The sequence below is a fragment of the Chrysemys picta genome, chromosome 12 (assembly GCF_011386835.1).
Source record: "Chrysemys picta bellii isolate R12L10 chromosome 12, ASM1138683v2, whole genome shotgun sequence".
Lineage (NCBI taxonomy): Eukaryota > Metazoa > Chordata > Testudines > Emydidae > Chrysemys > Chrysemys picta.
Window position 1 is genome coordinate 55,923,029 of NC_088802.1, and position 24,943 is coordinate 55,947,971.

Below are 24,943 nucleotides of genomic sequence, written 5' to 3' on the forward strand. Positions count from 1 at the left end.
ACATTGGATTTGGTGTCACCACCTCAGGGAGGGCCAGGAGGGCTCTGAACACGCAGCGACTGTCAGTAACAACACGGTTTAATTTAGCAAACTACAGAATTGGCAGTCCCTGGAACGAGCACATCCTGTTCAGTCCTGGCTCCCTGCTCTCCCTAGGGCTGTGGGAGCAGGGTGCTCAGAGATCCCGAGGGAGCTGGGATACCCAGTACAACGAGGCAGACCCGTGGGGGCAGCTCGCCAGGGAGGAGCCTGCGTGGCGGGGGACACAGCAAGGCCTACAGGAGTGGCTGTTCCCTCCCTGCGCAGGCGGGCTGGCGACTGCACTTCCGAGCAGCTAGTGCCGGGCTGGGAGAACAGGTGGAGGTGGCCCAGGCACCAGGCAGAGGTGCCCTGTCCACCCTGGGCCCCGCCCTGGCACCAGGGACACTGTTCAAAGGCAGCCCCGGCTCACCCCAGCCAGCTGCCCTTTCACACCATGAGAGGGGTGGCATTAAAACCAGCCTCTCTCCCTGAACTAGAGTTACTGTGTTTCTCTGCCAACAGGGCAGAGGCCAGCTGGGCAGGTAGGGGGCTCACCCAGCGCTGCGAAGTCCATTAACCCTTTAGGTAAGAGGGTCTTTCAAACCTCTCCCTCCCCACACCCCAAACCAAACTCTTGGTTTAAATAGGTGACATTTGCAGAGTTGCCAAGGTGACGGTTCCCCCTGCCCCACCCTGTGTCCAGGGAGATCAGTGACGATCTTGTTCTATCCACACAATCTTCTTCTGCTCATTGGCGACGGCTGCTCGCACGGCGCTGACAAGCGCATCCAGGTCGCTCCAGGTGTTGGGGGCGAGGGTGCCGTACAGGCAGGGCACTTTCTCCAGCTGGGCCTCCTCTCTCCGCACACAGTCCAGAAGCTGCTCCTCTGTCGCTCCGAGACGCTGCAGTGCCTTCCTGAAACAGAGCCCGCGGGAGACTCCGTGAGGGGACGCCCTGAGCCGCGTGACCAGCACAAAGCCGGCTAGCGGCGGAAGAGGCAGTGATTGAAAAACTCTCGGTGACTTTAGAGCCAGGATTTCACTGTTTGTCCAGTGGCTAGAGAAGGGGATGGAGTCAGGGTGCCTGGGTTCTAGGCCTGCCTCCTGCCGGGAAGTGTGGTTTAGTGACTGTGCAATACACATCACAGTAGTGGGCAGCTGGGAGGCCGGACTCCTGGGTTCCAGTCCCAACTCCGGCACTGACGAACCACCTGAGCATGAGCATTTTACCTTCCGTGCTCAGGTTGGACAATACCTGCCCTGGGGAAGTGTCTTGAGTCCCCCCCAAGAAACGGGGCTGTAGAGGCCACAGGGTTATTGTTTGAGGCCCCTGGGGTGGGCACAAACATTCCCTCAGCAATGCAATGGGGAAGGGCTCACCCCGGCCAGGCGGCTGGGTGCTATTGGACTGTCTTTACATCAATCACTGGTGCAGCCAACCACGGGGGCACCCTGTGGCTCATTCACATCCCCTCCACTGGGTACACGCAGGCATTCAGCTGCTGCAGCCGTGGCACGAGGCACCCAGGGGAGGGCAGGCCCAGGCCCTCATTCCCCAGAGCTCCAGCAGCCTCTGGCAAGCAGGAGACGTTTGCCCTGAGGGGCCCCAGCAGCCCGTCTCCGCCCAGAATGCTGGTACGTACTTGAGCTTCTTGGCGTTCTTCTCGCTGATGGAGATGAGGAGGAGGATGGGATAGATCCCCGCGGCGTGCAGGGCTTGCACGCGCTCCAGCCCCACGTCCAGCAGGCTGTGCACGTCCTAGAGAGAGCCAGGGAGAGAACGCGAGGGGCTGGCACCAAGCGGGCTCACTGGGAAGGGACAGGCGCTGGCCAGGGCTGGCGCTACTGGTGAGCAGACAGGCGCTGGCAAGAGCCAGAGAGTCTGCAGCCAGGGAAGCATTACAGAGTCCATTGCTGTGCTCTGGCTAGATTCACCTCTCTGCTGCCCAGCGGGGGAGCCGCAGGCACTGGGATTAACGGACAGATGGACGCAGATGCCCGGTGGGGTAGCGGGGAGGTTTGGCAGGTCTCGGTGCAGTGTCTGTAGGTGCCTCTGTCCCATCTGCTCCTAACCCAGCCATGGCAGGTACCCCTCCTACCCGCGGGCCCTGCAGCTCTCCCCGGGCGGCCTTCAAGGGGATGCAGGTAACAAACATCAACTGACCTGCTGCATGTTTGAGACCAGAAACCCTTCACTCTCCTCCCGGCCCCACGCTGCCAGCTGCTGGCTTCCCGGTCAGGGAAGGCTCTGATAGTCGGAGCCCAGAGCACCCATCTCAGACCCAGCCTGCCCCCGGCCCCACACCTGTTACCTTCTCCAGCAGCAGCTGAAGCGTCTTGCGTGTGACACAGCAGCGGCTGTCCGGCTCCCGCTGTTCCTGGACCAAGCTTCTGTTCTGGGCCGTGCATTCAGCCTCACACAGGAGTCCTGGGCGGAGGGAAAGTAGGGAAGGTGCCAAGTGAAGTAACCAAGTCTGATTCGCTGGGAGTGGCCTCATGGGGGTCCCCCCCCATGTCACCTCAGGCAGCATGGGCCTCTGAGAGTGGGAGGAGAGGGGGAGACTCGCCCAGCAAAGCAGCGCTGGCTCCCGTGACAGCATGAGGTCACCGGGAATGTGAACTCACAGCCCTGAGATGCTCCACCCAGATGGGGGAGATCAGCCGGCTTCAGCGGCGGGGCATGGAGGGAGCGGGGTAGCAGAGAGCAAACCCTGAATGCTGCCAGCCCTGGATCCACGCCCCTGCATGAGCACAAGGGATGGGAGCCTGCACCCGGCACGGCCATGGCAGGATGTCCAAGGGTGAGAGGATGCCGCAGGGACGTACCTGACGGGCATTTCTCAAAGCCCTTGGTGAGGCACAGTTTGTCGCTCAAGATCTTCCCCAGCAGCGTGGGCACAAAGAGAACCGGGCGCAGCTGGGCCAGCTTGTGGGGTCTCACCAGCGTGTATGGCATCAGCGTGAAGCAGCTCCCTGCCTGCAGGCAGATCCGGGGGCAGGCTGGGCAGATACAAAGGGACAGCAGGACGGTCAGGTGAACCCAGGGCAGGGGAACCCCCATTACTGCCAGGCAGCTGCAGGGCTGGGGCTACGCTGGGGAGGCGGATTCGTGGCAGCTGGCACAGGGCCTGGCATCAGCAAAGGGAACGCAGCGGGCAGCTGAGTGCGACAGCAAGAACAATCTAGCCTGTGCCCTTGTTCGTCAGACAGCCAAGGCTGGATTTCTAGGGGGGCTAGCGCTGGGATTCACCTGGCCAGCCCCAGGAGTCAGGCTCTGGGCTCTCCGACAGCTCTAGCTAACAACGCACCGTCCGCCTTGTTGGGATCGTAGACGTTACACTCGATGGACGACCACAGAGGGTTGATCTTGCTCTTGTCTGTGCTGATGATCCGCACCAGCTTTGGCTGCCCCCCTGAAGACTGCAGATCGGAGAGGAGAGACCTTGAGTTAGCCCCCAGGGATGCAGAGCAGCCCCCCCCCCGCCCCCCACTGGTGAGACGCCAGCCCGGACACCAGCGTTCAGCAGCTGTCTGACTTGCTGCAATGATTGCTCACCGTAGGCCAAGCGACGGCCCCTGGATACCACCCAGCCCACCGTGCGGCATTAACCTCCACCCCTGGGCTGCCCCAAGCCCGCGGCACGGCGTTCAGTGCTGACAGACTGTCCCATTCCCCTCTCCCACGGCTGCAGCACCTCTGCGGGGCCCTGCTCAGAGATCAGGGCACAGCAAGTGAATCTCTCCCCAGGGATTCTGCGCACCCAGGCCTCCAGGCCGGGTCCCCTGCGCCCCAAGTTCTGTTACCTTCCGAGCAGACGTGGTCTGCTGGGCCATGTCCTGGATAAGGCCGATGAGCCGTTGCTGAGCCCTAGAGAGCGGGGGAAGCAGAGCGTGGTTGGTTAGAGAGGGGATTAGCTAGCCCCAGGCAAGGGGGCAGGTATCTCAGCCAGTGAACCCTTCCCATGCACGCTGGGCTGCGGCAGCCACATAAAAGAGCCGCGGACTTGGAGCCAAAGAAAAGCATCAAAGAGTCCAGGTCACAAGCAGACAGCTGGCTGGGCTGGAAAGGAGCTGGCAGACCACGGGCATGTCTGTGCCAGGCCAGAGAGGGGCATTAAATACCCTGAGGCAGCTGCAAAAGCAGCAGGAATATTGATCTGGGGAATGAGGCTGCAGGCATCTTGGAGGTTTCGATGGGCTGCAGCCCCCCCTCCCCACCAGTGCTGGGACACGTCTGCCTGATGAGCCCAGTACACCCCTGCTCTTGGTGGGTGGAGGCTGTGGGGCTGGGGGAGGTACATTCTCTGGGGCTGTGCCACACTCTGCAATGCCCAAGAGGAGCTGTGCTAGGCTGGTACCACATGGGCACATCTATCAGCAGCTGCGCCAGGCCAGGGAAATGCTCTTTGCTGCATGGGATCATCGATCATGCCACTCCCTGGCAGGGCTGTGTTGCATGAAGGGGACTGTGCAGGCAGAGCTCTGACACCTAGGAGCAGGCTCCCCCCGGCACGCTGCACAGGCCACTCACTGGTAGTAGTTGGGGACGATGCCTGCGTCCATGTCCTTCATGCTGTAGGGATTCACCCGGCAGGCACTCCACTGGCTCTCGCCAAAGAACATGGTGTCCGTGACGTGGAGGACGTCATTGCACTGCACCGGCAGCTCCCCCGCTGCCTTCCCTTCCAGGGCCAGGTTGGCCCGGATGTAGAACGAGTCACCCGAGGTCACCACCTTGTTCTCTAGGTCACTCACCAGCCTCTTGTAACCTGGAGAGCAAGAGAGGAGGGCAGCAGGGCGTGGGGGAGGCGAGTGTGCAGCAGGGCATGGGCAGGGGAGTGTGCAATGGGGAGGGGAGCGTGCAGCAGGGCATGGGCAGGGGAGTGTGCAATGGGGAGGGGAGTGTGCAATGCGGAGGGGAGTGTGCAGTAGGGCATGGGCAGGGGAGTGTGCAATGGGGAGGGGAGCGTGCAGCAGGGCATGAGCAAGGGAGTGTGCAATGGGGAGGGGAGTGTGCAGCGGGGAGGGGAGCGTGCAGCAGGGCATGGGCAGGGGTGTGTGCAACGGGGAGGGGAGTGTGCAATGCGGAGGGGAGTGTGCAGCAGGGCATGGGCAGGGGAGTGTGCAATGGGGAGGGAAGTGTGCAGCGGGGAGGGGAGCGTGCAGCAGGGCATGGGCAGGGGTGTGTGCAACGGGGAGGGGATGCATTGGGGCCGGGAGGACGTGCGGCTACAGCAGGAGGGACTGGGGCAGACTGGAAGGGATTACGGGGGCGGGAACCGTGCAGGGAACTGAAGCAGGGCGATGGGAGGGGGATGTGCTAATGAGCAGCAATTGCCTCTGGGCGCCCCTTGCCTTGGCAGAAGGCTGCAGCCCTTCCCCATTGCGCGTGGCTGGAGGAGCCAGCGGCGGTGGATGGATGCAGGCTGAGGAGGGCACGAGAGGGACTTACCCTCCATGTTCATTCTGACTGACAGGCAGCAGAAGCCATTCACCCTCTTCAGGACCCAAAGCGCCTCCTCCAGGGTTGCATCTTCCAGGATGGCCTTGAATGCTGGGTCTGTGACTTCATAATCCACCTGCAGGGGGCACCAGGTGCAGAGAGACGGGGTGGGCTTAGCAAAGAGAACGCTCACCTGGGGGCCCGCAGCCCCGTCCCACCCGACGTCTGGGAGAGACGCACATTCGGGGAGAATGAACTCTCCCCATCTGCTCCCCAGTACCCCGGAGGGGTGGGGCTGCCCGGCCGGGGACTCAGGGTCATGAGCGGGGGAGCAGAGACCTGGCTATTGGAAGGCCAGACTGGGCTAGCAGGACACTTGCATGCAGCCGGTGCCATTAGGCACAAAGAGCCCAGCTGCAAGGCAGGCAGCAGATATCCTGGGTCAATCAGTCTGTTAGCTGGGTCTGGGCACCCGCCCCTCCGGCGCAGTGAACGGGCCCTTGCGAGCTTCTGGCATATCCCACTCGCTTCCCCCAACCCCAGGAGGGGAACTTGGTGGCTGCCCAGCAGCACGACCCAGCTCCTTGGGGCAGGAGTGGAAAGCGATCTCCTTGCTGCATGGGAACCGCAGGGCACACGAGAGAGGACGAATGGGGAGACCTCGGCCGGAGCGCTGGGTCCAGCTCTGGACCTCTCGCTTTAAGAAACGTGGACAGACTGGAGAGAGCCCAGAGGAGAGCAACAAAAATGACCCAAGGTTTTGAAAACCTGACCTCTGAGGAAAGGTGAAAACGCTGGGCTTGTTTAGTCCTGAGAAAAGAAGCCGAGGGTGGGGGGGCAAAGGGGGGGGACCTGGTACCAGTCTGCAGGTGTGTTAAGGGCTGTGTGGACGAGAAAGGGATCAATCGCTCTCCTTGTCCACCGAGGAACACGCTTACTCTGCAGCAAGGGAGAGTTCGGTTAGCGATTGGGAAAGACTCTCCGGTTCTAAGGACAGCTCAGCACGGGCACAGGCTGTGGACTCCTGTCATTGGAGGTTTGTAAGAACAGGTTAGACAGACCCCTGCCGGGATGGGTGAGGTGACCCTGGCCCTGCCTCAGGGCAGGGGGACAAACTGCCTGGCCTCTTGAGGGCTCTTCCAGCCCTACGTCTATGATTCTATGAATGTAGCCGCCCGAGCTGGAATTCAGCCAGGACACCAGGCACCCGCCGTGGTCTAGCGAGATCCCATCAGTCAGGACCTTGGCTTGGCCGCTCACCTGAAGAGCAGCGCTTACAACGACTCAGCGCCCGGGGAATGCCAGGCTCGGGCATTCGTTCTGGGCCTTAGTTCAGGGCGATGTGACTGCCGATGAGTGTGAGGGACTAACGAGAGACTGGCGGAGAGGGAGAGATACGGGGCAGGCGGGCACAGACAGGCAGAGAGGAGACATCAAGTCCCTTACCACCATGATCTGATTGCCTGGGGACAGAGACATCTCGTCGGCAACTGAGCCGGGAGTGACCCTGTGAATGAAGATGCCCGTCTGGTTGCCCCCGATGATGCTGATCTGCTCCAGCAGGGCAGTGCCGTGGAAGGCAATGGTGGTGATGCGGCTCAGGATGCGCCGTGCGGGCCGCCGGCGAATGGGCGTGCTGGGGAGGGAAGGGAGACACTTCATGTGAGGCAGTGGAAACAGCCAGTTCCAAGAAACCCCTCCTCCACCCTGCACCACCCCACTTCCCTTCAGGGAGTTCACACTAAGGGCCCAGCTGCTATCTCAAGAGGTGACCCCAGAAGCTCAACTACCCCCCATCTGTGCTAAACAGGGCAAGTGTGCCAAGGAACCAGCGCTAGCCAGAGGCAAAGCTTAATAGGTGCCGAGGTTTGCCAGGGGTCAGCCCCAGCCGCTCCTCTGTCAGTGGCGTGTAGCACGGTGCACACGTGTGGAGGAGAGGTGGGGGTGGCCCTTGGGCTGCAGCCAAGTGACTATGGGATTCCTGCCTTAGACAGTCCTCGCTCAGGAACAATAAGCCCGCAGCAAGCTTGGGCGTGAATTTACCCGCATTAGCCTGCGCGCTTGGTCTGACTCTCGTGTGCACCCGGCTGAGGTGCACTTACAGCTTGTCGGAGCCCTGCCATCTAGTCCTCCTTGAACTAGATCAAAGGCAGCAGCAGCCCCTCTGCTGAGCAGCACCCCTGGATTTCTATCCCGGAGCTGGCTGAGAGCTCAGCACGCAGCGCGTGACTGCGAGAACACAAACAGGAGCTCTGCCCAGGAGCTGGCCGCCTAGCAGTTCTCACCAAGATCCCAGGGATCAGGCCCTCACCCTGCTTTACTCCAGGCTCCCGTAGGGCAGAGCCCTCCCTAATGGGGGGCAGAAATCCGTGGGCAGCGTGACGTACCTCTCAGAGGCCGACGGGTCTAAGTCGAGCAGCTGGGCATTGCCCTCTGAAATGAAGGACAGTTTGAACCAGTGGAGGCAAAGGGACAAGCAAAGGAGGATGAAGAAAACCCCGAAACAGGCCCCCTCCCCTCAGTAGTCTCCCCCCGGCACCCCTGGCAGCCTGGGCAGGAGGCAGGGTCCATTGCTAGCACCACACCCATTTGGCTGGTGAGCCCAGAGATCAGCTGTCACCCAGCCTGCTGCACCGGGCACAGATACGGCCCCCGGAGCCACCTCCTGGGCCCCTTGTGGGGATGGCACTGGGCTGGGAGGGCCTGCTCTGCAGCAGAGGATCCCAGACTTCGGGTCATGGTGGCCCTATTAGTGCATCAGTGGGGGGAAGGGCTGGAGCTGACAGACAGGGCGAAGTCACAAGACCCTCAGCTCCCCATGGAAACAAGGCGCTTGGGTCATGCCCTTGGGTGATGCAAGCAGACAACAGAGTCTGCTCTCAGCTGCTCGTTGCCAGTAGGGAAAGGAAACACCCACCGTCCTTCTCCACCATCTCATACTCCAAGTCGGACGACTCCGCCTTCTCCCCTGCAATGAGACTGAAATCCACCTCCAGGAACTCCTGGGAGCTGCTGCAGGGGACAGGAGAGAGGGGACGAGGCAGGTCAGCTTGTGCAGAAGAGAAGAGCGTGCCCCTCCCACAGCATCCCGCTGCACAGCTGGAGAGACGGGGAGCCACGCGGCCCAAGCAGGAGGGTTTCAAACAGCCCTGGCTAGTGGCTAACGGAACATATAGCCTGGCACATGGGGGCAATGCCAAGCAGAAGGCCCTGTCGCATGAGCAACCCTCTGCCCCACCCAGCAAGCGACGTGCTGCTAGGAACAGGGCAAACCAGGGCTGCAGCATGTGCCACCCTGCAGAGGCTGGAAGAGATGGGGAAGCCCCAGTGCATCCGTACCTCGTGGAGAGGGAGCTCTCTAGGCACTCCTGCGTGGCTCTCTTCTGCAGGGAGAGCTTACAGGGCGGGACAGGGCTGCACGACCGGAAGCTCTCTGGCAGCTCGTGGCTCGTCTTCACGCCGAAATCTGAGCACAGCTGCAAGGGAGGGACCATTAGCGTGAATGGCCATTGCTAACCTCTCTGTTCATTCCCACGCCCGGGCCCCCACGTGCCAGGCTCATGCCCACGGAGCTGTGGCCAGAACAAGGCAGGCCCTGCCCTCCCCTCAGCAGTAGGGCTTGGTGGGCCCTGCCCTCTGGCTGTCATCATGCCACGAGGGGAACTGCCAGGGGGAAAGGAGCCTCCCCAGGGCTGCGTGGGAAGACAAGGGGCTGGGGGCGGCAGGAAAGGTCCCGCACCTCGGACACGCTGACCCTGCCCTGGCTCTCGTCTCCGGGGCAGATGGCATGCATGCGCACCAGCCGCTGTTTCCTCTTTGGCCACTGCTCCCCCGGCTCCAGGCTAGCAAGACCTTCCCCCTTCACCTGCCGAGCAAGCAAACAGCACAGAGAATGGGGTCAGAAAGAGCGGCCATGGGCGATGGTATAATAGCCTAGGGAAGGCTGTGCCTCCCCAAACAGCCCCACGTGGCCCTGCCCACACTCCGTCCCAAGGCCCCCTCCTGCTGCTAGCTGGCCCCGGCCCAGCCTGCGGGGGCTGGGGATAGGGCAGCTGGGACGGGGCTGCCCAGCGCTGGGGGGACCCCCTGTGCCGGGGCCGCGCCACTGAGCGCTCCCAGGCTGAGGGGGAGGCTGCGTGCCATCCGCCGGGTGCTCTGGGACAGGGCTACGCACCACCTGCCCGCCGGCCCAGTGCTCCGGGGCTGGAGGCACTCGGGTGACCCATGGCGGAGGGGAGGAGGGGGGTCTGTGCTTGGGGGCAGAAGTGGGGTGGGAGGGGGCGGGGCCTCAGGCGGAAGGGGTGGGCCCGGCCAGGGGCTAGCGTCCCCAAGCCCGTTGTTCACCCACCGCCCATGAGGGCCGCACTCCCACGCGGGAAGGGGGTGCGGGACAGGTGTTACCAGACGGGCTGACACAGGGATCCCAGCTTGTGCCCTTTGCTCTCAGATTCCCATCGCTTGGGGGGGTCTTGGCTGGTGGCCAAAAAGCCGTGATCTGGCCTCTGGGCTGGGCACAGGACCAGCTGGATTTCACAGCACAAAGAGTGCCCCAGCCTCTCACCCCGTGCACCCTGCTGTCCAGCTCCGCCTGCTGCTGACTGGCCTGCTTCCTCAGCTCACAGATCTGCTCCGTCAGCTCAAACACTTTCCTGCGGAGGGAATCCTTCTCCAGCAGGTTCTGGGAGATCTCCAGCTGGGCCGAGTCCCTCGCGCAGTATGCCTGGGGGGACAAACACGTCAGGGACAGGAGGTTTGGAGCAAAGTGCTGGGGATCCCTGGGCGAGGCACAGCCGGGTGCAGAGGGACAGACACTGACAGTGTGGTCAGGGCAGAGAGCGCGAGAGACCGGCTTAGGGCTGTATGACTTCACAGAGAAATGGGGAAAGGGGAAGGAGGCCATGGCTACAAACAACAGGCACCCGGGCTAGCCAGCTGAAGCCCAGCCCCGCAGCACGAGGGAGAGGCCTTGTGGCCACTGGGCTCCAAACACAGCCACAAGCCCAGCGAGCTGAAGAATCTCCATTCACTGTGGCTTGATCAATCCCAAGGCCAGCAGAGACCACTGGGACCGTGTGGTCTGACCCCCTGCATGACACCAGCCAAAGAACGCCCCAAAATCAGTCTGTGCGCTTGCGGCCACCTTGTTCAGCACCAGGGTCTGAACCAGGGACCTGCAGAGCTGATAGCACCAGCCGCGACTGCTTGAGCTAAGGAGCCCAGCTGTGTAGTGGGGCTGTAACAGAATCCCATTCTCTGGGGGGCAGGCCCAGAGGAGACACCCCCTGAGCAGGGGATATACATGCAATCTGCCACTCCCATACAGAGGAAGACCTCCACCCCCACCCAGCCAGGCGGGCAGGGACCCCTGGGTACCTGATCTCGCTCCTTCTGCAGCTCGGCCACTTGCCCCTGCAAGGCACTGATTTTCTCCTTGTAGATCTCACAATCCACCTTCATTTTGTGGCACTCAATCAGGGTGTGCTCCTTCTCCTCCCAGTACTGAAGGGAGACACAGGGAGTCAGGTGGGCAGCAGGGTCAGGAGGGAGCCAGCAAAGGGGACAGGTGAAAGCCCCCAAGAACAGTTGTCCCGCCCTGAGGGAGACGGATCCTGGATCTGGTCTCCCAAGGTTACCTGCAGTCCCCTGCATAGGCCAGTTTGGTGGCCCCCTTGGCCAGATTTCCATGCTGTGTGGCAAGGCAGGGCTTTTACCCATGTGGTTAGTGGGGCCAGCCAGCAGACGACACCCCATGGGGTGGGGAAGGAGGTTGGGAGAAGATGCCCTGCTCCATAAACCTCGGGTTTGCCTTTGATCCACTCCCCATTTTAGGGGTGATTCCTCCAGCACCTGTTCCCAGTTCCTCAGGCCTGGCAGCTCTGACCTGCTTGCGCTGATTCTCAGCGATCACTGCCTGCTCCCTCAGCGAGTGGATTCGATTGAGGAGCTCCTGTTTGCCCTCCAGAGCCTCATCCAGGTTCTGCTCCAGGATATCCTTCTGCACCTGGCCAAGCAACACCAGCAGGTTAGCGGGGCTCCCCCAAGGTCCGGAACGAGGCTGCTGCCCAGGCAGCTCTGTGCATCCCGGCTAGACCTAGGGGATCTGACTCCCCAGGAAACCCTGTTCCCACCATGGCTCCCGGACTGCCCACGAGGGAGCTGGGAACTAAGGGGGAGGCTTTACCAGGCTGAAAGTCTCCAGCTCCACCAGTGACCGGAGCTTCTCGTTTTCCTCCCTCAGCTGCAGCAGCTCATCCAGCTGTGGCTGCGGGTCGCTGGGCATGCGCAGGGACCTCTCCTTCTCGTAGTAGGTCTCCACCCTGGCTCGCTGCAGCTCCTGCTTCATCAGATACAGCTGCCAGAGGACAAAGAGAGCACAGGTCCCTAGCATTGCACTCGGCTGCGTCGTGCCAGCTACACTACGCCCGGCGTTTACTCTAGAACCCGGCGTCTAGAGTGGGAAAGGCTGCCTTGTTGTGTGCACAGAATGTTGCATTTTTGGGAACACAACTGTGGGCCATGTTCTAGAACCCCGGCTTGAGTGTTCACACCGAGCTGAGAAGACCTCATTAACTGCTGAAAGGATGAGATTGGTCTGTTTTGCTCTAGAACAGAACCCCCCTGACCATGACTTTGGAATGTGGGACCGTGTTCTAGAATGTGGCACACGGCTTGCTCTAGAACCCAGGATTCTACATTAGCTCTGTAACAGAGACGAGATCATTCACTCTAGAACACAGCCCTACCCCCTTCATTTTAGAGCACGTACCCACCCTTTGTTCTAGACGGCTGTCTTCTCTCTTGCACATGGGACATGTTTATAAAGTGCTGATGCAGGGAGGAAAAGCAACTCTGAGCCAGAAATTTCAACCAGGCTCCGTGGGGGTTTGTCAGCACTTCTGTTACTAAGGTGATTTCAGATTCGATGAGCAAAACATAGTGGGGGGATCCCACCTCTCCAGACTGTTTGAAGCCCCTTGGAACCGGTCTGGGGGAGGTTTGCCAGTTTTGGTTGGATGTATTCCTGGGGGGATCCCACCTCTCCAGACTGTTTGAAGGGCCCTTGGAACTGGTCTGGGGGAGCTTTGCCAGTTTTGGTTGGATGTATTCCTGGAGGTTTCATCACCTGACATACTCTTTAATTAAAAATTAATCTTTAATTCCTGGAGGCTCCAGGACAACCCTGGAGGGTTGGCAACCTTAGTGGGGGAGTGAAAGCCCACTCCCCACCTGCCTTTTTGCTTCGTTTAATTTTGTATTAATTTCCCACGGCTTGAAGGAGTAACTCATGTGAACAGTCCAACACGTCCACGAGCCACCCGGACCCCTGGGAGCCAGAGCAGAGTGACTGAGCCCCCATACTGCAGCTGGACAAAGGGAAAAGGGAATCCCGGTTCACACCCCTCCGGGGGCCTGGGTAGGCAAGTCAGTGTCACCCTCGTATGGTGCGTCCACTGCCCCCAGGCCTCCCTCCTGCACCACAGAGGGGAGCAGGGTGCGCATGGCCCGGGGTGCTGGCCCAGCCATCCGCCCTCTCTCAGGCAGCACTCGACAGGCGTAGGGAAGGGGAGACTGGGGGTGGAGATCTAGGATCCCTCCAGCCCTGGCTGCTAGGTCCCTGGGGGACGAGGAAGCATACACTGTGCTGTCGTGAATGGCTTGCCAGGGGCTCTGGTACGAAGGGGACGAGTGGGTCTGGATACTGAGACCGACAGAAACTCACAACCTGGAGTTAATGAGGAAGAGCCCTATGGGCCCCAGGGGGTTCCCTGCCCCAGCGCCCCGGCCCGCCGGTCCCACCCCCTTTGGGGAAGCCAGCTATCGAGCTGCAGGACTGTTGGGGGCAGTTGACGTGCCAGCCCTGGGGGAGGAGGGGCATTGAGGGCCGGATATCAGCAAGGGCTGTTGGGTGAAAAGCGAACCCAGCCAGCGGGGCCAGGCATCTCCGGTGGGACGTCCATGGCAGGCACGTGCTGCCCTGGGCACTGCTGCTGTGATGAGGTCCCCGAGGCCGCCTCCGAGCGGCTTGGGGCTGCGCTTACCTCCTCTTGCAGGCCCTGGCTCCGCGTGATGGCCAGGTCCTTCTCCTGCAGGGCGTTGGTGTAGTGCATGGACAGGTTGTACATCTCATCCTTCAGCTTCAGCATCTCGTGGAAGTGGGAGCTGACCTCCCTCTTCATGCGGTTGTGCTCGGCCTCGATGTCCCGCAGACACTTGTTCTGGGCCTCCAGCTGGGACACGCGGTCCTTCAGCTGGCGGCAGTGGTGCAGCAGAGACGCCTTCTGGTGCTTCTCCTGGGTCAGCTCCTCCTGCAAGCTGTTCACGGCCTTCGCCAGGCACTCGGTCAGCTTGGAGGTCTCGATCAGACCTGCGGTGAGAGGAGATCAGCTCCGGCCAGCACGGATCAGCTGAGAGACCTCCCCGGCCCATGCTCTATAGCTCCTGCGTGCCACGAGCAGGCTCTGAGCCCCAGCCCCCTGCGCACCCCGGATCAGCAGCAGGGACGGGGCCCCGGCTCACTAGTCGCCGTATACATTTCACAGGAGCTCCCACTTCCTAGAGGCAGCCCAATGCCCTCCCAGGGTTCTGCCCGTCCCCTCCCCGGTGCTCCCCAGGGCAGGGAGACCGGAGGGACGTCCCTTCCCTAGCGGATGAGCGAGGTGATTTACGATGACCGTGGAACGTTGTTGTTGATTATTTTTGCTATGGTGGAGCCTACGGGCCTCAGTCAAGGCTTGGTGCCCCGTCGTGCTGGGTGCTGTCCGTGCGTGTAATGAACTGACGGTGCCTGTCCCAGAGACGCCCATAGCTCACCCCTCGGCTCTGCCCTGGTCCGGGGGCTGGGGCCAGTTTGCTCTGCCAGTAGCATTGCAATAGTAACCAGGGCATTATATGGACACAGGTTACGGCCCCTGCCCCGTAGTCCACCTCATGCCCTCCACAGGGCGATATTGTGGCCTGAGTCCAGGCAATGTCGTAATTACGACTGCAATGCGCTGGTGGAACGACCCAGCGCCAGTCCCCGGACCAGCGCAGAGAACAGTAGCTCCTAGCCAGTTCGGCACCAATCTCACGCTGTCCTCCCGTGCTGCCCTGCAGTGAGGGCTTGCGGCTGGGGGTTCCCCTCACAGCTGGCCTGGCTCAGAGACAGCTCTGGCAATGGGGGGAGACTTACCACTGAAGTTGTTGAGGTCAATGGAGGGCTCCAGGCCAGTTATCAGGGTGTAGGTGTCGGGGTTGTGAAGTTTCAGGCTTTCCAGGAAGGCCAGGGCTCCGTTCTTCCCCCGGGTTTTCAGAAGATCCAACATGTGGCCTAGAGATGGGTTAGAAAACCACAGGCTCGCTGACCACAGGCCTAGCAGGACCCAGAGTGCCCCTGGAGCCAGATGTGGGGACACATCCCTGCAAAGGCCCCGTTTTCGGCTCCAGCTGGTGTCTGGCTGGGCTGATGGCCCTGCCTGGCTCTGCAGCTCTCCCCAGGTCTGTATCAAACCCGCTCTGCGCGGCCCACGTTCATTAGTCACCTGACACAGCGTAATAGATAATAGACTGAGGCCAGGTGCACATGGGTGGAGCTGGGAGGGGGGATTCTCATCCCAGGTCTGCCCGCAGGCATCAGCCGGTCTCGTCTCCATAGCAAGATACAGCAGAGCAGTCGAGCTGTGAGCTCCCCAGAAACGGTGAACGCGTGTAAACATGGACCAAGCAGAGAGCCTTGTCCCCTGCGCTGCCTGCCGGGGCGAGAGTAACGCCCTGGGGCGCCGCACCGGAGCTGCGACAATATGTGAGGGCAGCAGGCGCCGTTGTGCACCCAGGAGGCCTCTCAGCAAGCCCAGTGCTGTGCTAAGTGCACTGCCAGGTCCCAGGGCTGGCCCCAGCCTCTTGCTCCCCATGGGAAGAGGTGGCGCATGCAGCAACGGCCAGTCTGAGCAGCAGGGTAAGGGACAGCGTTTAGCAGCTCTGGAGGGGATCCCAGCCAGCCCTTGTCCATAAGCAGCAGCTCCAAGATGGGGCCCTCAGGCCGCGGCTGTGACCTGGGCCCTCAGGGAAGAGCCCTTGTCCCGGACACTCACCCACTCTCATGGCGCTGTTGGTGAACTGGGGGCCATGCAGAACCTCCTCCTCGTCCAGCTGGTCCAGGACCTTGGCCTGGCGCAGGTAGGGGGTGAGCCGGTTCGGGCAGGTGCTGCGCACGATCCGGTAGCGATGGCTCTCCAGAATCTCCCAGAGCTGCTCCTCGTCCAGGTCCCGGAGCTCCGTGTCTGCCTGGCAAGGGACTGCCATCGCAGGGGCCTACCGGGGGCAGAGGAGGGATGGAGGTGAGAGAAAAGCAGGAGGAAGAGGAGACGAGAAGAGAGATGCTGGTGAAAGACCAGGCCCAGCCCTGGAGGGCACATTACGGGTTACCTATCAGTGGTCGCTGGGAAGACAAGATTCTTCATGGTGGTTTGGGACAATGTAGAATAACTATGGAATTGGAGAATTAGGGTTAGCGTAAATCTCTGTGTTGTGAAGGAAGGTCCTGCCTTGCACATGACAGGAAGCCTTGACAATAGCGAGTTATAAGGCCAGAAGGAATGACGGAGGGAGGACGTCTGGTTCAAAGACTAACTAAAGAGAGAAGGGGAAGGTTCTAAAAGGAAGGCCTCTGACTGGCAGGGGTGACCACAGATCGTTTAAACAAGACAAAAAGAATCTGTCTTAAAATGAGCCAGCACGGCCCTTCCCACCCCCCCACCAGCCTTATCAGACCCGTGAAGCCCGTGTGAACCAGGTGCAATGGAAAGCTGTTGGTCGGCAAGAAGGAGGGGTAGAGACAAGGAGCAAAGGTCTTGGGAGAAGAAGGGTGTAAATCTGGACTGAAATTGGAACTGGAGCTGGTTGTTGGCTAACGTGGTAATCAGCTGTGGCATCATTTGTTAGTTGAAGGGTATAAAAAGTGTTCGGAATCTGAGGGGTTTTGTGCTGGAGCACGCCAGGATGGGACGGTTTTCCCTGGGTCTAGCCCGTTTGTCAGCGTACTGATCACACGCTTGTGAACACACGGTTACTGGATCTGGGTGTCGGGACTGCTTCCTTTTAGGCTCGTGGGCAGGGTTAGAGCAATTGTCTAAAATACCATTTGGCCTTTGGACTTAAAGGCGTTTGTGGTTAAATTAGTGTCTGGTGGGTTCCCGTGTTAATATTAATCATTACTAATCATTCCAACTGACAGGAAGTGATGCACTACTGCTCTGCAGGGCGTAGCAGCTACCATGTTCCACCCCAGAGGCAGCTGCCTTCCAGCGGCAGGTGAAGTGATTCTGACACACACAGGTTGCACAGCACTGGATAGCCTCCTTGCTATTATTAGAGCCAACTGCATGCTCATCCCTATATATACAAACCGGGAAGGAGGGCACAGTCCTGGCCCCAGCCCCAAGGCACCTCCATTCTTAGTCCTGTCAAGATGGGAGGCACCAGATAACCATAAAATACCCAGCAATCCTCATCTGCCCAAGGTTCTGGCCCCTGGTTTATGTATTTCCAACAGTTCTTGCCCCGATATTTTCAGCAGGGAAAAAACAGTGAAGCAGGAAGAAAGCGAGGCTATTTAAAAGGAGAAAAGCAGCATACCCCAGAGCTTCAGGAAAAGGGGCCCTAAGCCCGTCATCAGAACCCTGCATTCCTGTCCTCACCCCCCACGGCCCCATAGCCCTGGTCTCACCCCCTGGCTCCCTCGGGGAAAGGGTCCCTGCCCACACCTGGGACACAGGAGATGGAATGAACACACCAGTGTGGTTTCCCTCTTCCCCTCCTGCAGCTATCAGTGCCGGGCTGGGGTCGCGTGGAGCAGGAGGGCTGGGGTCGCGTGCAGCAGGAACACGGCTCTGCCGTGCTAGAGGGGCTGCTGCTCCGGTGCACGGGTCCCTCGCACAGGGCATTTTCCCCTGGGCTCAGAGGGGCACAAAATCCAGTGGGGAGGTGTGACGGAGCTGGGAGCAGGGCAGATTTGACCTGGGAATGTTGCAGGGGGATTGCAGTGGGGATGTGGGACTTCCCTTGAAGGAAGCTACCTGAGCTGTAACCTGAGCCAGGAACGGGGGTGGGGAGAATTAACACCTTCTGCCCGGGAGACTGAACAAAGGAGAGGAGCAGCGGGAGGGGCGGGGAGTTTAGTTTCGGTTTGGGCTGGGTGGTGCAACGCAGGGAACCCCAAGCTGGGGTCTAAGCTCCCTGAACCTCCCAGAGGGACCTAATTGAGGGGGTCTGGTCGTACCTACACGTTCTGCTTGAGACTGTGTTCCTGTCCTTAAATAAACCTTCTGCTTTACTGGCTGGTTGAGAGTCGCAGTGAATCTCGGGAAGAGGGGTGCAGGGCCCTGACTCCCCCATACTCCGCAACAACTGGTGGCAGCGGCGGGATCTACTGCACCCCGTGGACGGCGCTTCCTGCAGTAAGTGACTGGGGAGCAGTAAAACGAAGGGGGATTGACGGGGACCAGGCCTGCTGAAGAGTGGGAGAGAGACGGTTATTACCCCTGGGAGTGTGTGACCAGCGAGAAGGACTTTTGCAGTAACAGGGTCCCCCGGGGGGATCGCAGCGAGTGGTCCCAGGGGCGGAGGAGTCTGCAGCTCGACCCTGGCAGAGAGGCAGTGACCTCGAGAAGGGCTGGCACACTAGGGGTCCCCCTGGGAACTGTGGGGAGCTGTGAGCACACAGGCCGGTGAGTGGCCAGCAGGAAGATGTATGCCAAGCGGCTTAAGAGCGACCTGGTGGAGCTGTGCAAGCAGAGGCGGCTGCGCTTTGGGAGGCTCACCAAAGAACAGCTCATTGCCCAGCTGGAGGCGGAAGATCGCGCGAATGAACTGATCCCTGTGTCTCAGGGAAGCAGCCTGGCAAATGCAGCGCAGGCACCAGTGTCTGTCCCAGCTGGGAGTGGTCAGCCGGCTGCTGAGGGCTTCCCGAGACCCCTCCTTCCTATGCCTAGGGGAGGGGTGGGGAGGAGCCCAGCAAATACCGAAGGCGCCGTGGCCCCCCCGGCCAGCAGGGGACCCTCCCGGCGAAGCTCGCCGGCCAGCAGGGGATCCTCCCGGCGACGTTCGGCATCCGGGGAGCGGAATTGGCTGGAATGGGAGAAAGAGCTAAAACTGAGAGAGCTGGAGGATCGTGAACGACAGCGTCAGCATGAACGGGAGGAGAAAGAGAGACAGCATCAGCGTGAACGGGAGGAGAAAGAGAGACAGCATCAGCGTGAACGGGAGGAGAAAGAGAGACAGCATCAGCGTGAACGGGAGGAGAATGAGAGACAGAGACAGGAGAATGAGAGACAGAGACAGGAGAATGAGAGACAGCGTCAGCATGACCTGGAACTGGCGAGATTGAAGGGCAGCGAACCCCCGACTGCGGTGAGTGAGGGGGGACCCAGGACTGCACGGAGCTTTGATAAGTGCATCATGGCCCCATACAAGGAGGGGGAGGACATGGATGACTTCCTGGAGGCCTTTGAGACGGCCTGCGAGCTGCACCGGGTTGATCCCGCAGACAGACTCCGGGTCCTTACCCCCTTACTGGACCCCAAATCCGTGGCATTGTACCGCCAACTGGGAGAGACAGAGAAAGGGGACTACGAACTATTCAAAAAGGCCCTGCTACGAGAGTTTGGGCTGACTCCTGAGATGTACCGGGAAAGGTTCCGGAGTCAGGATAAAACCCCTGAGATCTCATACCTGCAACTAGCCGTCTGCATGGAAAGATACGCCAGCAAGTGGGCTGGTGGGGCCCAGACGAAGGAGGACCTGATTAAACTGCTGGTACTGGAGCAACTGTATGAGCGGTGCCCATCCGACCTGAGGCTGTGGTTGGTGGACAGAAAGCCAGAGAACCCGCGACACGCCGGGCAGCTGGCTGATGAGTTTGTAAAGAGCCGGTCAGGGGGTGGCAGGGAGGAGCCCCAAAGGAACAGGCCCGCCGCGATGCAGAGAGAGAGTCACCCTGGGACCTCTCAAAGGGGGAATATGGGGAATCCCCTCCCACGGGGAATGCCCAGCATCAGGGACAACCGACCGGCTCGAGGGGACCCACGGGACCTGAGCTGCTATTACTGCGGCCGAAGAGGCCACGTTCGGGCCCAGTGCCCCAAGCTCAAAGACAGACTGAGCAGACCGAACCCGCACCGGGTTAACTTGGTAGAGGCCCAGACGGACGAGGGGCAGGCTTCTCACGCAAGAGGGGCTGGCAGCTTATCAACTGCTCAAGAGAGAGAAGGGCCCCCGGCCAGCTTCTCTGGGGGGCCAGATGCTCCGGATTCAAAGTTCTCCGTTTACAGGGTTGGCGCGGGGCTGCCCCTGCGGAGCGAGTGCCTTGTTCCCCTGGAGGTGGATGGGAAGAAAGTTTATGGATACTGGGACACGGGCGCAGAGGTGACACTGGCCCGGCCCGAGGTGGTGGCCCCAGATCGGGTGGTGCCCAACACCTTCCTGACCCTGACCGGGGTGGGCGGGACCCCATTCAAGGTTCCCGTAGCGAGGGTACACCTGAAATGGGGGGCCAAGGAGGGCCCCAAGGACGTGGGAGTGCACCACCATTTGCCCACTGAGGTGCTGATGGGGGGGGACCTAGAGGACTGGCCAAGCAGCCCCCAGACCGCCTTAGTCGTGACCCGTAGCCAGAGCCGGCGAGGGGCACTACGCCCTGACCTTGGGAAGGATGTCCCACCGGAGGCACCGAACCCTTCCCGGGTGGGGAGGGAACACCCAAGGACAGGCCGCGGGGTGGCTGGGGCTTCCGACCCAGCCGACGAGAGGGAGCAGGTCCCCATCCCTTCCCCAGCCGCCGAGTTCCAGGCCGAGTTGCAGAAGGACCCCTCCCTGCGGAAGCTAAGGGGCCTGGCTGACCTCAGTGTGGTACAGACCATGAGGAGAGGATGCAAGGAGAGGTTCCTGTGGGAGAAGGGGTTCCTGTACCGAGAGTGGGCTCCCCCGGGGGAAGTGGAGTCGTGGGGGATCAGGAGGCAGCTGGTGGTTCCCCAGAAGTTTCGCCACAAGCTACTGTACCTGGCCCATGACATCCCTCTCGCAGGGCACCAGGGGATCCGGCGCACCAGGCAGAGGCTGCTACAGAACTTTTACTGGCCCGGGGTCTTCACCAACGTCCGGCAGTACTGCCGATCCTGTGACCCCTGCCAGAGGGTGGGGAAGGCCCGGGACAAGGGGAAGGCAGCATTGAGACCTTTGCCCATCATAGAGGAGCCTTTCCAGAAGGTGGCCATGGACATAGTGGGACCTCTCAGCAAGACGACCCGGTCTGGGAAGAAATACATCCTGGTGGTGGTAGATTTCGCCACCCGCTACCCCGAGGCAGTGCCCTTATCGTCCATTGAAGCAGACACTGTGGCGGATGCGCTGCTGACCATTTTCAGCCGAGTGGGGTTCCCCAAGGAAGTCTTGACGGACCAAGGGTCCAACTTCATGTCGGCCCTACTCCGGTGCTTGTGGGAGAGATGTGGGGTCCGGCACAACTGGGCCTCAGCATATCACCCCCAATCCAACGGGCTGGTGGAGAGGTTCAATGGGACGCTAAAAATGATGCTGAAAACATTTATGAATCAGCACCCGCAGGACTGGGACAAGTACTTACCTCACCTGCTGTTTGCGTACAGGGAGGTACCCCAGGAGTCTACCGGGTTTTCGCCTTTCGAACTGCTATATGGAAGGCGGGTAAGGGGGCCCCTGGACCTGATGAGAGACGAATGGGAGGGGAAGGCCACTCCTGACGGAGAGTCGGTGGTGGAGTATGTCCTGACCTTCCGGGAACGACTTGCCGAGCTCATGGGCCTGGCCAGGGAGAATCTGGCCAGAGCCCAGAGGAAGCAGAAGGTCTGGTATGACCGCACAGCACGGGCCCGCGCCTTCGCCACTGGGGATCAGGTGATGGTCCTCATCCCCGTGAGGAAAAACAAACTCCAGGCCGCCTGGGAAGGGCCCTTCAAGGTAGTCAAGCAACTAAACGAGGTAAACTATGTGGTGGAGCTGTCGAACCGGGCACACCACCACCGGGTGTACCATGTGAATATGATGAAGCCATATTATGACAGGGGGAATATGGTGTTGGCCGTGTGTGGACAGTGGGAGGGGCAGGGAGATGACCCTTTAGTAGATCTATTCCCTGGGACAAGAGTTGGCTTCCCCCTGGAAGCAATTCCCCTCTCTGATCGGCTAACCCCTGCCCAGCGAGCTGAGATCGGAGGGGTGCTGCATCTGTACCAACAGCTGTTTTCCAACCAGCCTGGACGCACTAATCTGACTGTCCACCGGGTGCAGACAGGATCGCACCCGCCTATAAAATGCTCCCCCTTCCGAGCCACAGGGAAAACTGCTCAGGACCTGGAAAGAGAGGTCAATGACATGCTGGCTTTGGGGGTGATCCAGCCGTCTTCCAGCCCTTGGGCCTCGCCGGTGGTGCTGGTCCCCAAAAAGGACGGGTCGATCCGGTTCTGTGTGGACTATCGGAAGCTCAATGCCATCACTGTAGCCGATGCCTACCCCATGCCCAGACCGGACGAGCTCCTAGACAAGCTGGGAGGTGCTCGGTACCTTACCACCATGGATCTTACAAAGGGCTATTGGCAAGTGCCGCTGGATGCAGATGCCAGGCTGAAATCGGCCTTTGTCACCCCTCTGGGGCTCTATGAGTTCCTGACCCTGCCCTTCGGCCTCAAGGGAGCGCCGGCCACCTTCCAGCGCCTGGTGGATCAGCTACTGAGGGGGATGGAGAGTTTTGCCGTGGCGTATATCGATGACATCTGTGTCTTTAGCCAGACCTGGGAGGACCACATATCCCAGGTTAGACAAGTGCTGGACCGACTCCAGAAGGCTGGGCTGACCGTAAAACCGGAGAAGTGCAAGGTGGGGATGGCTGAGGTATCCTACCTAGGCCACCGGGTGGGAAGCGGCTGCCTAAAGCCGGAACCAGCCAAAGTGGAGGTGATCAGAGACTGGCCCGCTCCTCAAACCAAAAAGCAGGTCCAAGCCTTTATTGGGATGGCAGGGTACTATCGGAGGTTCGTGCCCCACTTTAGCGCCATAGCCGCCCCCATCACTGAGCTGTGCAAGAAGGGGAAGCCAGACAAAGTGGTCTGGACCGAGGAGTGCCAGGAGGCTCTCCGGGCGCTGAAGGAGGCTCTGGTCAGTGGCCCAGTTCTGGCAAACCCAGACTTTGACAAGCCCTTTATGGTGTTCACCGACGCCTCAGACACAGGACTGGGGGCGGTGTTAATGCAGGAGGATGAAAAGGGGGAGAGACACCCCATCGTGTACCTGAGCAAGAAGTTGCTACCCCGGGAGCAGAACTACGCGGCCATCGAGAAGGAATGCCTGGCCATGGTGTGGGCCCTCAAGAAACTAGAGCCATATCTCTTTGGGCGTCACTTCACCGTGCACACCGACCACTCTCCCCTGACCTGGCTGCACCAGATGAAAGGAGCCAACGCCAAGCTCCTGAGATGGAGCCTGCTCCTGCAGGATTATGACATGGACGTGGTCCATGTGAAGGGACGTGACAACCTAATAGCGGACGCATTGTCCCGGAGAGGGAGCCCTGAACTTCCCCAGGTCACTGGTCAGAGTGACCCCGCTCAGTTCAGTCTCGAAGGGGGGAGAGATGTGACGGAGCTGGGAGCAGGGCAGATTTGACCTGGGAATGTTGCAGGGGGATTGCAGTGGGGATGTGGGACTTCCCTTGAAGGAAGCTACCTGAGCTGTAACCTGAGCCAGGAACGGGGGTGGGGAGAATTAACACCTTCTGCCCGGGAGACTGAACAAAGGAGAGGAGCAGCGGGAGGGGCGGGGAGTTTAGTTTCGGTTTGGGCTGGGTGGTGCAACGCAGGGAACCCCAAGCTGGGGTCTAAGCTCCCTGAACCTCCCAGAGGGACCTAATTGAGGGGGTCTGGTCGTACCTACACGTTCTGCTTGAGACTGTGTTCCTGTCCTTAAATAAACCTTCTGCTTTACTGGCTGGTTGAGAGTCGCAGTGAATCTCGGGAAGAGGGGTGCAGGGCCCTGACTCCCCCATACTCCGCAACAGGAGGGAAACGCCTCTCCTCAGGAGCAGGGACAAAAACCCTTTACGCGCACGAGCCTTGGCTGGTACCTGTAGCAGGGCAGACCAGGAGCCGCGGGGGATGAGCACAGCCCAGCCCTGCCTGCTGGGGTAGTGGCACTTGCCCTGGGCCAGCCTGGGCCCCACTCAAAGGCCTCGGGGGCTGCGTCGCGTGACGATGGATAGGATGGAGGAAGCAGACCTGCTCACCCCCCTCTGAACCCTGGGAACTGCCCTGCGCAGAGCTGGCTCCCTGCTCCCTGGCTGGGAGAGCTGAGCCAAAGGGGGGCGGGGGGAAGAGACCCAGCCAGAGCCTCCGCGGCCCCACGCAGGAGCCGTGCAGGGAAAGCAGCAGGCCTGGGAGAGCAGGCCAAGCGAGGGGCTGTGCCCGGACCGTGAAGGTGCAGGTGGAGCCATGGGGGTGCAGCAAGGGCCAGGAGAAGTTAGACCTCACGTCCTGCCTCCCGCCATGGCTCTAGCCAATAGGCCATTTCTCTTCTGGTGAGGGCAGCTCCGCTCGGCCGGGCATCTGAGTGAGGAGTTTTTGTAGGCAGGCCCCTGTGTGAAGCACGTGGAGGTAAAGGTGTTATTGGCTGTCGTGCATGTGGCCATGCCTTCGCACCGATACCAGAACAGTCACTGCACGCGCTGGTGACGCCCACTCACCCTCAGCACTCCAGGAGCACGAGGCTGAAAAGAGACCCCCTCCCCCGCCTCTCCATAACGGCAGGAGCTCACAATGCTCATCTCCTGCGGCTCCCAACAGTCCTCCAGCAAAGCCAGGGCAGGCCAGCCCCGACCTTCCGCTAGCTCGCAGGGCCACAAACCCAGCCTTGCCCCTAGCCTGCACAGGGCACCTTCCAAGCTAGCAATGCCCACACAGGCTCAGCGCCAGCACAGCAGTAAGGAGGCGGCCTCCCCTGCTTTCACCCAGGCCTTTTGCTCTTTAAACTCACACTTGGCCTTGGGAGACACCCGTCGGGCAGCAGCAGGGCTCCAAACTTGGCCTCCTCCTGGTTCCTCATTCCAGGAATAACTGTGGGAGTCTCTGCTAGCTCCCGGCAGCGGCTGCCTAGGAGGCTGGGTTCCAGGGCCCAGCAGCTGTTCGGAGGAGCGCCAAGAGGCCCTGGCGTAATCCTTTGTTTTGCTCAGCAGCCAGCAGTCTTCAGGCTGGGGGTGTCACGGGGCGAGGAGCACGTCCAATGATCTGTAGCTGAGTGTCTCCTGACGCACGGACATGCCGGTACCCGTGTGCCTGACCCCACGCTCAGGTGGACGGGGGTTGCCCACAGGATTACCGAGCACTTTACAAACATCAATCAGCCCCCGCCCCGCCCAAGCCAGACCCCTTTAAACATGTTTAGTCAATGACCCATGTTTCCCAACGACACTTTGCAGGAGTC

General features: G+C 60.6%; 1 protein-coding gene across 1 annotated transcript; it reads right to left on the minus strand.

Annotated features, from left to right (window-relative positions):
* Positions 1-62: 62 nt before the first annotated feature.
* On the minus strand, positions 63-24,694 carry CARD14 (caspase recruitment domain family member 14). Its single transcript, XM_065563782.1, has 21 exons — positions 24,497-24,694; positions 15,535-15,754; positions 14,637-14,774; positions 13,504-13,829; positions 11,646-11,816; positions 11,346-11,465; positions 10,838-10,963; positions 10,026-10,184; positions 9,204-9,329; positions 8,804-8,940; positions 8,382-8,476; positions 7,852-7,897; positions 6,911-7,100; positions 5,474-5,600; positions 4,553-4,790; positions 3,826-3,889; positions 3,330-3,441; positions 2,848-3,021; positions 2,334-2,449; positions 1,665-1,780; positions 63-937 (listed from the first exon to the last, which is right to left on the minus strand). Exons 1-21 carry the CDS (start codon positions 24,563-24,565, stop codon positions 730-732), a joined length of 3,078 nt encoding a protein of 1,025 aa, XP_065419854.1. The 5' UTR covers positions 24,566-24,694; the 3' UTR covers positions 63-729.
* Between the last annotated feature and the right edge of the window lie 249 nt (positions 24,695-24,943).

Bases quoted from the DNA above. Each gene is read 5' to 3' on its own strand.
- CARD14 (XM_065563782.1), bottom strand. From the start codon at position 24,565: ATGAGGAACCAGGAGGAGGCCAAGTTTGGAGCCCTGCTGCTGCCCGAC. The intron at 14,775-15,534 runs GTGAGTGTCCGG...ACCCATCTCTAG, and splicing joins CAACAGCGCCATGAGAGTGG to GCCACATGTTGGATCTTCTG. The intron at 9,330-10,025 runs GTGAGAGGCTGG...CTTGCTCGGCAG, and splicing joins TGGACAGCAGGGTGCACGGG to GTGAAGGGGGAAGGTCTTGC.